At 39.7% G+C, this 12,982-nt stretch overlaps 1 protein-coding gene and 1 long non-coding RNA gene across 4 annotated transcripts in view; one reads left to right on the top strand and one right to left on the bottom strand.

Annotated features, from left to right (window-relative positions):
- The window catches only part of GALNTL6 (polypeptide N-acetylgalactosaminyltransferase like 6), a 964,319-nt gene that overhangs the window by 921,270 nt on the left and 30,067 nt on the right, over positions 1–12,982 (top strand). For all 3 annotated transcript variants that reach the window (XM_030564387.1, XM_030564388.1, XM_030564389.1), the window contains exon 10: positions 9,413–9,634. In XM_030564387.1, the coding sequence (XP_030420247.1) occupies positions 9,413–9,634 (222 nt within the window). The remainder of the gene's footprint in view (positions 1–9,412; positions 9,635–12,982) is intronic.
- LOC115652407 lies at positions 95–8,552 on the bottom strand. The gene is made up of 3 exons (XR_004000640.1): positions 8,448–8,552; positions 6,224–6,225; positions 95–109 (listed from the first exon to the last, which is right to left on the bottom strand). It is a non-coding gene; the product is annotated as an uncharacterized LOC115652407 (long non-coding RNA).

Here is a 12,982-nt window from a genome sequence, read left to right as displayed (position 1 = left end):
ACAGTCAGGTCCTCTGTTTTATTTCACATCTGAAATACAGCATCTCTGATTCTGCACTGTGGCTTCCAGCTCTATTCCAAGGCACTGATTTCAGAGCTGCAGAGAATCCCTGAGTGAAGGAGTGCCTGTGTACTATAGTGATTGACACACTGTTGACACAATAATCTAAAACTAGAATCTAGGATAAATAACCAATGAGAGAGAAAAGCCTATTGTAATAAGTAAGATACGCAATCTGCTTAAGAGGTCCTGCTTGTGACTGCCAGCTTCCTGGAAAATGTTCAGATTGCCAATAGAGCAACAGGAACTGGTTACAGGACTCAAATATGATACAGTAGCTTAATATTGACAAACCAAAGTGCATGGATTGGGGATCAGGCTGGTATATGTGCAGAGAATGAGGTAGGCACAAAGGAAAAAAATGGGTTACGAAGGTGAAATGGCACAAATAAAAGCCTTGTACTGCTTTACAGCCAGGGGAAAAAACATTTTCTGCCTAATAACAGCTGAAGAAATTGAAAGCAGAAATAGTATTTTTATGATATTTTAACAACTGTCTAAAAAGTCAATTGAAAAAAAATCCACAGGATAGAACCATGCAGTTTCATGTGCCATGAGGGTTCTTTGTCTTGCTCATAAATACTGTTATTCCAATCTGGCATGTCATCCCTGTCTCTAAAACAGGAAACTGTAATATTCCTGTTTGTTAGGGACTGATCCATTTAAATTTTGCTTCTCTGGAATCTTGACCAGCCTGTCGTGCTATGCAGCCCCCAGCTGTTAAGCAGTCATTTCATTCCCAGGAATAAAGTCTCTGCTTTTGCCCAGCTGAGTTGCCTGAATCACCATAATCGTAATATCACACAGGACTCCCCTGAACATGTTTAATGAAGAAGTATAGGGCATTTGGTGGGGGAGAGCAATCTGTCAGCCACAAAAGAAAAAAAACAGGAACTGAAAATGGCCCAAAGATTCCACCAAGAATAGCAATTGAGTAAGTAAGTGCACATTTATCTCTCTCTGAGGCTGTGTTGAACTCTACCTTGTGTTGAAGTCCTGAATTGTCCAAAGGAAGTGAAAGGGGGAAAGTAATTTTAACTTAACAAACATGATATGTAAAATTATTTTTAAAAAAAGCATAGAACAGAGTCAAAGAACAATTTGAAGCAAGTTTGCCTAAATTAAAAGAACTGGTGATTAAGGGTTTTCAAGGCTCCTAGTGGGATCAGTGTTGTAGCAACAAAGTAAAGTGTAATTAAAACCAGATGAGGTTCATGCCTGGGACAACTGGATACTTTGTTTTGATTGCTCAATTTCACTGGAGTGAGATTGCCAACACTTTTGGAAACATCAGTGAGCTTCATGATCACAACTGTCTCCATCATACACAAGCACATATGCATGTACCATGACACCACTGAGCTTTCTTCATCCTTATCCAGAAAGTTGTTCTGACCAGACATGACAAGGAGAGAGACCCAGATGACATTATTATCTTTGTGGCTGTGCCCTGAGATTCTTGCTGCTTCCCTACCTAACATGTCAATTCCTAACCTCATTTTATTTCTATGGCTTTTTAAAAATCTTTCTATATTTGCTTTCTTTATTGAATCTGGCTTAACCAGCCAGATCAAATCTAACCTAGAAACACTTCGCTGTGATCAGTTTGGCATGCTGAAAATAATGCTGTGTGCTGTATCTGTATTTTTGCAGTAGCTGACCTACAAGCCAGAAACAAAAGCTTCATTTTCCTTTCTTTTGCTATCTTGTACTCCCTGTCCCCTAGGTATGTATTGTAGGAGACAGGATCACACCGTAAAATAGAAATTGAGGACCCAAGATCTACCATGCCACCCAAAATTGACTCTTCTTCTTGACAAAGATATTTGATGCCGTTTGAGAGACTGTCACACTGAGTTTCCATTTAAAAGAGACTATAAATGGGGAGAGAGGGACTAAGGGAGACATAATGATTTATGTGAATTTATTTATTTTTTGTTTTAAATACTTTAACTTTTTTGTGTGTCTAACAAATAGTAAATGAGTGTTTAATTTGGTATAGAACAAGCAAATTTTGTTCCTGTCAGCAAAAACCCTGAACCCCAGATCAGTGCTTGTAGAAATCTGCATGGAACATGGAGGGAGAAGCACAGGTTGCAGGAGGGAAGAAGGTACCAGGTGGTCAGTTTGTATACACATAGCTAGGATAATACTATCAGAGGGGTAGCCATGTTAGTCTGGATCTGTAAAAGCAGCAGAGTCCTGTGGCACCTTATAAACTAACAGACGTATTGGAGCATGAGCTTTCGTGGGTGAATACCCACTTCACTGGATGCATGTCAATGAAGTGGGTATTCACACACGAAAGGTCATGCTCCAATACGTCTGTTAGTCTATAAAGTGCCACAGGACTCTTTTTGCTGATAGCTAGGATAGTTCTCTTAATAAAATATCCAATTTAGTTTTAGAACCATGGAGTCTTCTCATGTTAATACCCAGCATATGGTATAAGGAAACAATGCCAATGTTGTAATAAAAAAGCCTATCTTAAAACTGTAACTTCTTAAAACCCCCATTTTTAATGGGTGCATTTGACTGGGAATGATTCCTAAGTAATGCAGCCCTACAACACATGGGAGCAGCAAATACCTGTTGCCCTCCCCTTTTCCAGTCAGTCCTCCCACCATTAACTCCTCTCTCTTTCTCTCTTTAATTAAAAAAAAAAAAAAAAGTTGTTTGATTTAAGCAAGTCTCATGGTTTCCCACCAGCAGCCACTGCAGGTAGGTTACTTCGGTCTAGAGTTGGATTACTTCCTGCTTGCCTAACATTGTAGGTGAGATAAACAAAGGGTCAGAAAATCCAGAGAAGTGGAGCACTGAAAGTGGGGTGCTCATTGATGTATGTTCTCCTTGCTGCTGGGCTGCTCTAAAAAGCTTTCGGGCGGGGAGGGGTTTGAGAGCTGCCACCTGACCAATTTACTGTCCAATATATTAGTCAGTCACAGAACCAGAATCTACCACTTTCCAAAGCTTATGCATTTTGGAATGGCACAAATATTTTTTGCTTGGATAAGACCCTAATATGGATCTTCTAAACATTTACAAATAAACCGTTTGTGTTACTTTTTTAATATATGGTGGGAGCTTACTCTAGTTTTCATAAGAGCAAACATACATTACTGCATTCAAGTCAAGGTATTAAGATTGATTGCTTTGAATGTGTTTTTCAGCATTGGACTTTACTCCTTTAAACAAAACGGTGTGTGGTAATTATTAAGGCTATATTGTCAGCATGTGTAGAGATAACCAGGATAATGAGCTCAAGATTACTTGATTCAACAAACCTCCTTCAGAGCAGACAAACTATGAAGAAACTGGTTGGTATTATTTGAACATTGTAATTGACTATTTCAGAAAGAGCTTCCAACTGATAGCTCAGTCTAGGGAATAAAGTTCCATACACTTACTCTAAAAGGTCTAGACCCTCTTTAGTTTGAAGCTTTGTAGCTAGCTAGTCAGTATTTTGTGAGATTTTGTGTATTTTAAATGGAAATGGTTCAAATATTGTGGAGTAACAACTGGTCCATGGCTAAGGTTGCATTCTACTTTCAATTGTAAGCCCAATGTTGCCTCTTCCCCACTAAAAGATGTACAGTTTAATCTCCCAAATGTCTCAGATAAGCCGGGTTATAACTAAAATATAATAAGAAAGCATTAACATCTTTTTCAGTGTCCTATATCTTTAAAACGGATATCTGAAAACCTTTGAGTTGGTGCAAAAATTGTCCACTGGTTACATGCACCAAAATTTAAGATGAGAGGATGTAACTATATATTAGAAGTTATTAAGTACCAAGCAAGGAATGTCAGAAGGAATGTTAAAATTCCTGTTATGTCCTCAGATACAATGATGATATGAATATCTAGAGATAGGCTCTTCAGGGGTTCTGATGAGCCGTAGGAAGATTTCACAAGCGTGATGAGCTTGCCATCCTGCTTGTTCAGCTAAAGCAGAGGTCCCCAACGCGGTGCCCGCAGGCGCCATGGCACCTGATGGGGCGTTTAAGGGCACCCGCATACTGGCAAGCAGACAAGCATCTGCTGAATGCTGCCGGCAAGCTGCATCATCCAAAGACGTCGCCACCGAAATGCCGCCAATTTTGAGTGATATTTCAGCAGTGACGCCTCTGGATGATGCTGCTTATCGGTGGCATTTCAGCGGCACCTATTGATGTTGCCGCTTGTTGATGGAATTTTGGTGGATGCTCGTCCGCTGCCACGTGGCTCGTCATCTGGCACTGTCCAGATGAAAAAGGTTGGGGTCCACTGAGCTAAAGAGTCCCAGTGTCCCACTGCACACTCCTACAAAGTTTGGGCCAAGTCAGTACCTTCAGCATCTTAATGTTGGACATTATTATGTACGGAAAGGCTACTTTAGGCACTTTTAGAGATTTCAAAAATGTATTGGTGTCTCTGGCCACTTAAGTAGTGTTCAAGATAGTGCTCTGTCCCTGTTTCTGGTTCAGTCGAAAACCAAGGTATTCTGGGGTTTATTGTTATAGCAGGGGAATGATAGGTTGGGAAGCAATGCATACTGGGAAGAGATATATGACAGAGATGTATGATTTTGCCATTTCAGAGAGAATGGAAGGTAATAGGGCAAGCTGTTGGGTCTCTCCAACAAGGTGCCAGGAGTGTGGGGGAGTTGAAAGAGTTGGAAAAGAGTCTTATAAAAATCAAAGAGTTGGGTAAAATACCCTGAGGAAAGGTTGGTGGTGTGGGCTAGAAAGCCAGAGTCTTGGTGGGATCGTAGAGAAAGACCTTAAAAGATTAGGTGATCCTCTTAGGAAATTCATTGTTTGTGGTTTTCCACCAAAAGACTATGAAAAAGCCAAATAGTAAAGGTTGAGTGGGATTCTGTGCATGGAAGGGTGATGATTTGTCTTGGTGAAGGACCATTTGTGAGCCCCTGCACCAACAAATGGAGGTTTAAAGGACTTCTTTTGGACTTTTATTTTGTTGGACAGTTGTTGCTTCAGAGTATATTTAGTTAAGGAAGGGGGAAACTGAGGTAATAGCTACATTTGCTATTGAAGAGAGAAACCACTTCTACAGTTATTTATCAGTTTCCTCCTGCTTGGTATCCTGTACAGTAGGACTCCATGGTACTAAGTCAATGATTGGATGGAATAATTTTTTAAAAATAGTATCATGCTACTTTTAAAACTGTAAAACACATCTAAAATAGTTTTCCTTTAAAACATGTGGGATGAACAGAATACATGAGGGGATGACGTGCTATTGTAAAGGTTATACTAGCACTCATGGTTTTGCCTCTTCTGATTAATGTGATTAAAACTTAGTTTGGCTCTGTCTACACAGGCAAGGGCAAATAGTATTCTCACATGGCTGGGAGATTTCCATGTTATAATGTTCCTCAAAGAGAGTCATATTGCCTTTGTAGCTGTCATTCTTCAGATTTATCAGATTTATATTTCCTTTTGTCATGGCAACACCCCATTCCCTTACCATTGAAAGCGAATTTCATGTAAATTACCCAGGAGAATTGTGTTGCTTTGTTTCCGATGAAATAGCAACAAAAGTCAACCTTGTGTGGGGCATAAGTCATTCAGAACAGGGACTTCAGTGTTGTGATTTCTTAAACTGCCTTAATTGCACATGCCCCGTTCTTCAGGTTTTAATGTGTTTGCTTCAGAGAGACAAAGCACATAGTAACTTATCTTACAGCACCAGCTGAATGTACTTCATTTGTGCTGTATCTCGCTGTCTTTGTATTCAGATAAGCCTTATTAGTTCTGAGATATCTAGGTTTGTGCAGATGCTTGAAGCAAACTAAATTAATAAAATTCAGGAGAGTGGTTTTCAAATGAATCTTGAAAGCAAATCAGAATAGGAATCAGGCTCACAAATACGCAGAGACAATTCTGAAAGGATACATTACCTTCTGTTGCTGATTTTCAGATGTATATTGTCCTCTATCTTATTACAGAACATATCAGCATTTCGCAGCTCTAGCATTCTATAAACAGAACATTACGCGGTTTGAGGATCTTGTTTTTACAAGCAAGGCTATAAGATTTCTTTAATGTCAGAATGTCACCCAATATGATGTGTGTATGGTGGTTTTGTTTTGTGTTGGACAGCTGTGAAAGTGCAGATTTTAACTTGACAGGAAAAGATAAGGAAAAACAATTAGAGAAACTCCTGAAAAAGGGGTATCTGTGAAGATGCACATTATGTCTGTAAGGGGGAGAGATGAATGTACTGAGATCATACCCAATGCTGAACAGAGAATATGAACTCTGTGGGGTTTGGTTGTATCAATTATCTGTTGCCTCCTTAATCTATAAGATCTCTCTCTGAATCTGTCAAAACAGTTGAACAGAGAACCAGGTAATGTATTTTATTTGGACTTTCACAAAAGTCTTTGTCAAAGTCTGTCATTCAAAATTGTTTTAAAAAAATTGCGTAGTCATGGGCTGAGAAACTGGCTAAGACACAAAGCAAAAAAATAGGAACAAATGGTCAGCTTTCATCATGGGAGGTTAGCACCAGGTTACCACAAGGTTTCATGCTAGGACTGGTGTTTAACATTATTTATTATATGAAAAAGGAGGCAAAAGTATGAAAATTGCAGAAGACAAAATTATTCCAGTTAGTCAAGATTAAAGAAAACTGAGAGAAACTTAAGAGGTATGTAACAAAGACATACGAATAGGCAACATGATGAATGCCGACAAATGCAAGATAATGCACACTGGAAGGAATAATTTGAACTACTCATACTGTTTACTGGGTTCTAAACTAACTAACAAAGGAAAAGACCTGGGTATCATAGGGAACAGCTGAAAGAAGACTACTGCTCAACATGGAATGACAGAAAAGCAAACAGAGGTTTAAGATGCAGAAAGAACACGATGGAAAATAAGGTGTTCAATAGGCAAAAGACCCACCCCTATGGAGTGTATTTAGGGCACTCAGTGCCTCACAAAAAGTGTTCAGCATCTCAGTGGTTTGGCCCACAACTTACCAGTCTTTGTCCATGGCTTTTATTATGAACTTTAGGATGCAAAGTTAGACAGCAAGTCTGTATAATGTGTAGTCATAATAGTATACTTTTTGACCCTGACGCAACAAACTGTAATAGTACATACTTAATCCCTGGCCTACCTAAATGTACTGGAGCCAGTGGTGTCATTCACCAACATGATCAGAGGGTTTTATGAAATAAAAAAAAATGCAAACCACTCAAAAAATATTTAAAGTAGCATTCAAAGGTCTCTCACAAACCCATGCATACTGCAGGGTCTCTGTACATTGAAGGGGTCAGCCTCTACTCTGAATGTCCTGCTTTTTGACAGTCAAGATTAAAATCTGGACTGAGCCTCATTCACATGCAAATCTCCCTTGCCCCACACAGATGGGGGAGTCTCAGTTGCATAGGCATGGCATTCTAGCCCTAGTGAATTGCCTAGGTAGCACCAGATTTCACAATTGTGATCCATGCAGAAGAAGGGGAGAGGAGTAGCAGGCTTGGAACCAAGGAGTGACTGGGGTCCAGGTCGCTCCAGAAGGGCCACATCATCCTCTCACCAGCCATGTGAAAACTATCCAGAAAAGGTAATGCAACCTTAACTTGGATGGCTTTTGTTGTGACAGAATTCTTTTATGGCAGGGGTCTCAAAGTCCCAGCCTGCGGGCCATCTCTGGCCTGAGAACCTCCCCACTTCGGCCCACCGAGGAGAGATGCATGCAGGCACACTGCTGGCTCTGTCTGCTGCAGGCGCCACCCTCTGCAGTTCCCATTGGCTGGGGGAGAGGGACACAGATACCATCATTAGTTGCCAGGCAGAGTCAGCCATGGGGGCAGCCTCACTTTTGTCCACAATGAATAGAAACAAGTTAAAATACCAAACACAACTATCTGATGCACACCTTGCTGCAATCCTGAAGGATTCAACTGCTCGGTCACTGAGGTCAAACATCAGCAAACTGACAGAACTGAAGCATTGTCAGGTGTCTGGCAAACACTAAAAACTCTCTGCAGTTGAAGACTTGTATAAAGTTGTATGACAGTTTTATATTTACAAGAAATTTGAAATAAAAAATACAATATAGACTTTTTCTTTTCTGAACACCATCTTCAGTGACATTATTGGCCCACTGAGAGGATTTGAGGACTGGCACTGGCCCTAAGGTAAATTGAGTTTGAGACCCCTGTTTTAGGGGAAGCAACTTACTCAGAGACTTTAAGGCCAGAAGGGACCCTCTTGATCATCTAATCTGACCTCCTGCACATCGCAGGCCAATGAACTTCACCCATTCCTGTAATAAGCCCATAACCTCTGGCTGAGTTACTGAAATCCTTAAATCGTGGTTCAAAGACTTCAAGTTACAGAGAATCCACTGTTTACTCTAGTTTAAACCCGCAGTTGATCCGTGCCTCATGCTGCAAAGAAAGATGAAAAACCCCAGGGTCTCTGCCAATCTGACCTGAGAGAAAATTTTTTCAAATCCCAAATATGGTGATCAGTTAGACCCTGAACATGAACAGGGTCAGTTAGACCCTGATGAGATTCACCAGCCAGACACCTAGGAAAGAATTCTCTGTAGTAATTCAGAGCCCTCCCCATCTGGTATCCCATCTCCAGTTGTTGGAAATATTTGCTAATAGCAGTCTTCAACTGCCTCCAAGCTACCTGAGCAAACACCCATGCAAGGAAAGGAAGAGGTTCATTGCTCTGTTGACTATCCTAAGCTCATCCTTCTATGCAGCATTACTGGTTACAGACAGTAGTAGTTTATGTAACGTTGTGTATTCAGAATTCATCCTACTTCTGAATATATTAATAATGTGAGTTGTGTGTAACTAGAGCGCCTACGCAGACTTGTTACTAAGCCTATCTTTGCAGATATGTCACACTGGCTTCTGAAAGATTGTGGATATTTTGGGGCTTTGAAGGAAATGCATTGTTAAAAAATTGGATTGTGTGTAATATTTTACTATACAAAGCAAAACTCCAATTTCAAAATTCAGCTGCATCAAAGCTTTAGAAAAACAACATTAGCAAACAAGTGAAATAAATGGGAGCTCCACATTGAGATTCCAGTTGAAATAATTAGCTGAATTTTTACTGTATCTGGTTAATTAAATCCCCATTCAGCAATTGCAGTGAAGTACTAAAAAAACAAACTGCATGAACCCATCCATCTAATTAAATCATGTTCCTAACAGTGTTTAATTCCAAAGAGGTTTACCATTTATTTAATATACCACCATCCAAAACATGATAAGATTACGAGTCAGGGTTGGTTATTTTACTTCCAGTGTCAATTATATCATCTAGTCAAAGCATGGACAGGTTAATGACTCTTTCTTTCTGCTTCACAGAACCTGAAGCGTGTGGCAGAGACATGGATGGATGAGTTTGCAGAGTATGTTTACCAGCGGCGGCCCGAGTACAGGCATCTCTCAACAGGAGATATCTCAGCCCAAAAGGAGCTACGAAAGCACCTTAAGTGCAAGGACTTCAAGTGGTTCATGGCTGCAGTGGCATGGGATGTCCCTAAATATTATCCTCCTGTGGAGCCCTCACCTGCTGCCTGGGGGGAGGTAAGGAATACCCAAGATAGACCAAATTTAACAGCATGTTCCATCTTGATTGCAAAGCAATTTGGTATAACACTGAATTTAATATAAATTTACTGGAACTTTTTACATTATAACAAAGCCCTTATGAAATGATATTTAGCTCCTATTACTAGTGGTGTCATTAAGGGAGTTTGTAGTGACTGGAATGATCTGTGAAACTGCCACTAAAGTAAGAAACTGACATGTCTGGTGATGTCTATGGCTTTTCCTGGTATAATCCCTTATAATCGTCTGTGCACCATGATGTGCATGCACAACAAGGACAAGAGGTTCAGAAAGAACAGACAGTCATTACAGCATATTACGGGATGGCTTTGAGAATCTGATTTTTAACAAGGGATGCCTGAGGTTAGTGCACATTTTTATATGTGTAATTACAAATTGCATGCATAAATTAGGTATCCGTTAGGTACCTATAGTGTTTTGTCTGGTCAGATTTGCACATGCAAATGTAAATATGCAAAAATGAGTGGGGTTCTTTTCCTAAAAAAATTGGCCCATCTTGCGTCAATCTATGATGCTTTGGTTAGTGGTATCATAGCTGGAATTTAAACAAAAAGGAAGTAAGGAGTCATACTCTAATATTATTATCCCGTGCTGGGGTATGTGTCAGCAGGTGCACTTCTCAGATACATTCTGCCTTCAGATTTATTCCTCTTATATCAATAGCCTACTAATGCACACCTTGTGGTGACAGGTTGTATTAGAAATAAATCAATACACATAGGCTGTAGGGAAGCATATAATTTATATGTCTTTTTGGAAAAATTGCACTGGCCTTTTACATCTTCCACCTTAAAGGAGAGATGCAAAAGATATTTTTTATTTTTTACTATGATTTATAAAGAAGGGTTGACTTTTTAACATATTTTTCTGTCTTTTTTTTTTAATAACTTTAGAAGTATCAGTAATGTCAATTCTAGTCTTCCCCGGTTTTGCTAGAGGACTTCTTGAGGCTCTCAGACTATAAGATTTTACACATGAATTGAAGGAATGAAAGTGTTTAAATTGGAACAAAGGTTTTTTGTGAGGATGCCAGAATAGTCTCCAAGAGGGGAGATCCAGCCAGTTTTTGATCCCTTTCTCTTGAGAACATTTTAAACTAAACCAATTTTTTTTACATCTTGTAGCAGGACTTTAAAAATAACCTTTCAGATTACAGTATCTTGGGCCTTTGCACTCTTATTTTAGCCCCGAACTACAGTACCTCAAAGTACTTCAAGGTGCCAGTGCCTTGACATATGCAAACTCCTGATACAGTGAATTCCCTCATTTTTGTTTTTTCTCATTAACATTTTGTTTCATAAACTTCAGAGAAATTTAACAGAAGTAGTCAGGGAAGACCAAAGATCAGTAACTCCCCCATGTCCCTCCATCAACACCCACCCTCAGAACGCCTCTGGCACTGCAGGACTTTGAACATGTGATATATACCTACCTTGCCCTATTGTACAATCCTCACTCAATGCACCAGAGAGGCAAAAAGGACCATATCCAGACCTTTGACATTCAGATATTCATGCTTTACACAGAATTATTAATACACATCTTACATGATACACTGTCTGGAGTGGCTCATGACTGTGCATACCAAGCTCAGGGCAGACTGTCAAAAAACAGGGCAGACACCCCAAACTGGTGGTACGTTCTATCATTAGATTTCGCCAAACCAGTAATTAATGTCAACTCCTGAATCACTACAGCAGTCTTACCATGGAGTTATGGACAGATCCCTTAGGCTCTCTAGCCTAGCTTGCCACCCAGGCAAGCTGGACTTAGTGATAAATGGTCACTTACATGAAAAATCACAAGATATTCTGGTTGCACCAAATCCCAGGAGACCAGTCACTTACCCCAGATCTTGGAACTTAGATCTCACACCAAAGACCATGCTAGTAGCCAATTCTAGAGTAAAGTAACTAAGGATTTATTAACTAGGAAAAAGAAATGAGAATTATTTTATAGTTTACAGCATGCAAATAAGTTTCAGTCTACATTTCAAATGGTGACAGTTATAGTTATCTGTAAATTCTAAACGTCTTTCAGGGCTAACTCTTGCCAAGCAGCATGGGGATCTCTTTGCTTATGTTTAAGAATCTTTGCCCCTCAGAGTCCAGACATGGAAGAAAGATTCAGTTTCTCCTGTCAGGGATTTTTATCCTTTCCACTCCAGAGTCTAAAGTTATGCATCGGTCTCTCCTTCCTGGAAGGATTTAGGAATGCAGTCAACAAAGTCTGTGTCTTTTGATGCTACACAATATGTCATTTGCCTTCAGTTGGCCTTGGACGAGCACTTTACCTTAATCAATGCTTCTTTTCCTGTTTGGTGAGTTACACAGTTACAGAGGTTTATATAGGTCTGTCTCATCTTACACTGGGGTTACGTTCCGCGGTCAGTGTGTAAAGCGAAAACCACATATAGTCAAAATTACATTGAGTGTAATGGCGGGTGGAATCGCCCGCACTATAGGAACAGTACTTAAATTGTTGTTTTTCTCTTTTTTTGTTTTGTTTTTGTTTTTGCCAACCGTGTAAAGCCAAATTTGCGCATGTTAAATGCATGTAAGATGTGACAGACCTGTAGTGCAAACACTCAGTATAACTTTATACCATGGGCTGTAGAGATTATAAGTGAGATAAATATGTGCAGCATTCTACCAGCATTTCATAAAATCTAAACACATCTTTATCAACTTAACATCTAATATCTATTTTGATAATACTAACGCACAGTAAGCAAGACTGGTTTCCAACTATGCATTTGTGAGTATTCAGTGAGGGCCTTGGCATGAGCTGGAACCTGGTCTGCCAGCGTCACAATGATATTAAGGTGTTTTTAAAATGAATTATAGGACTGTATTATATGTATCTATTTTTTTTATTAAAAATACGCCCAGACACCAAAGACTAGAACTGAGACCCAAAGGCTGTCTCATTCCCCTAAAATGTTCCATCTGTAAACTAACCTAAGCTGAAGGTTTTTTTCCTGCTACTCTATATTTTTTTAGACTTTCCCATTCCTGTAAAGTTTTAATTAATTCGTCAGCGCTTTTAAGAGACTTTAAGCAAACTTAAAGGCCAATGGCTGTTATAATTAGAAATTGAAAGGAGGAAACCAATCTGCTCCTTATTACTTTAGAAGAATCGAGCAGCCAGAAAAACCTCACTGGATGTGCACATCAAGAATCTTTTATGGGACCTCTGTGCCAGGATGGACAGTCATTCACTGCCTTCTCCCCTTGCACGTGGAAAGGATTTACATCTATTTCCCTTGCCAGTGTGAGACAGGGTAAACAATTAAGTCCTCAG

Source organism: Gopherus evgoodei, chromosome 5 (genome assembly GCF_007399415.2).
Source record: "Gopherus evgoodei ecotype Sinaloan lineage chromosome 5, rGopEvg1_v1.p, whole genome shotgun sequence".
In the NCBI taxonomy this organism is placed as follows: Eukaryota; Metazoa; Chordata; order Testudines; family Testudinidae; genus Gopherus; species Gopherus evgoodei.
This window is presented reverse-complemented; position numbering and strand designations above follow the sequence as displayed.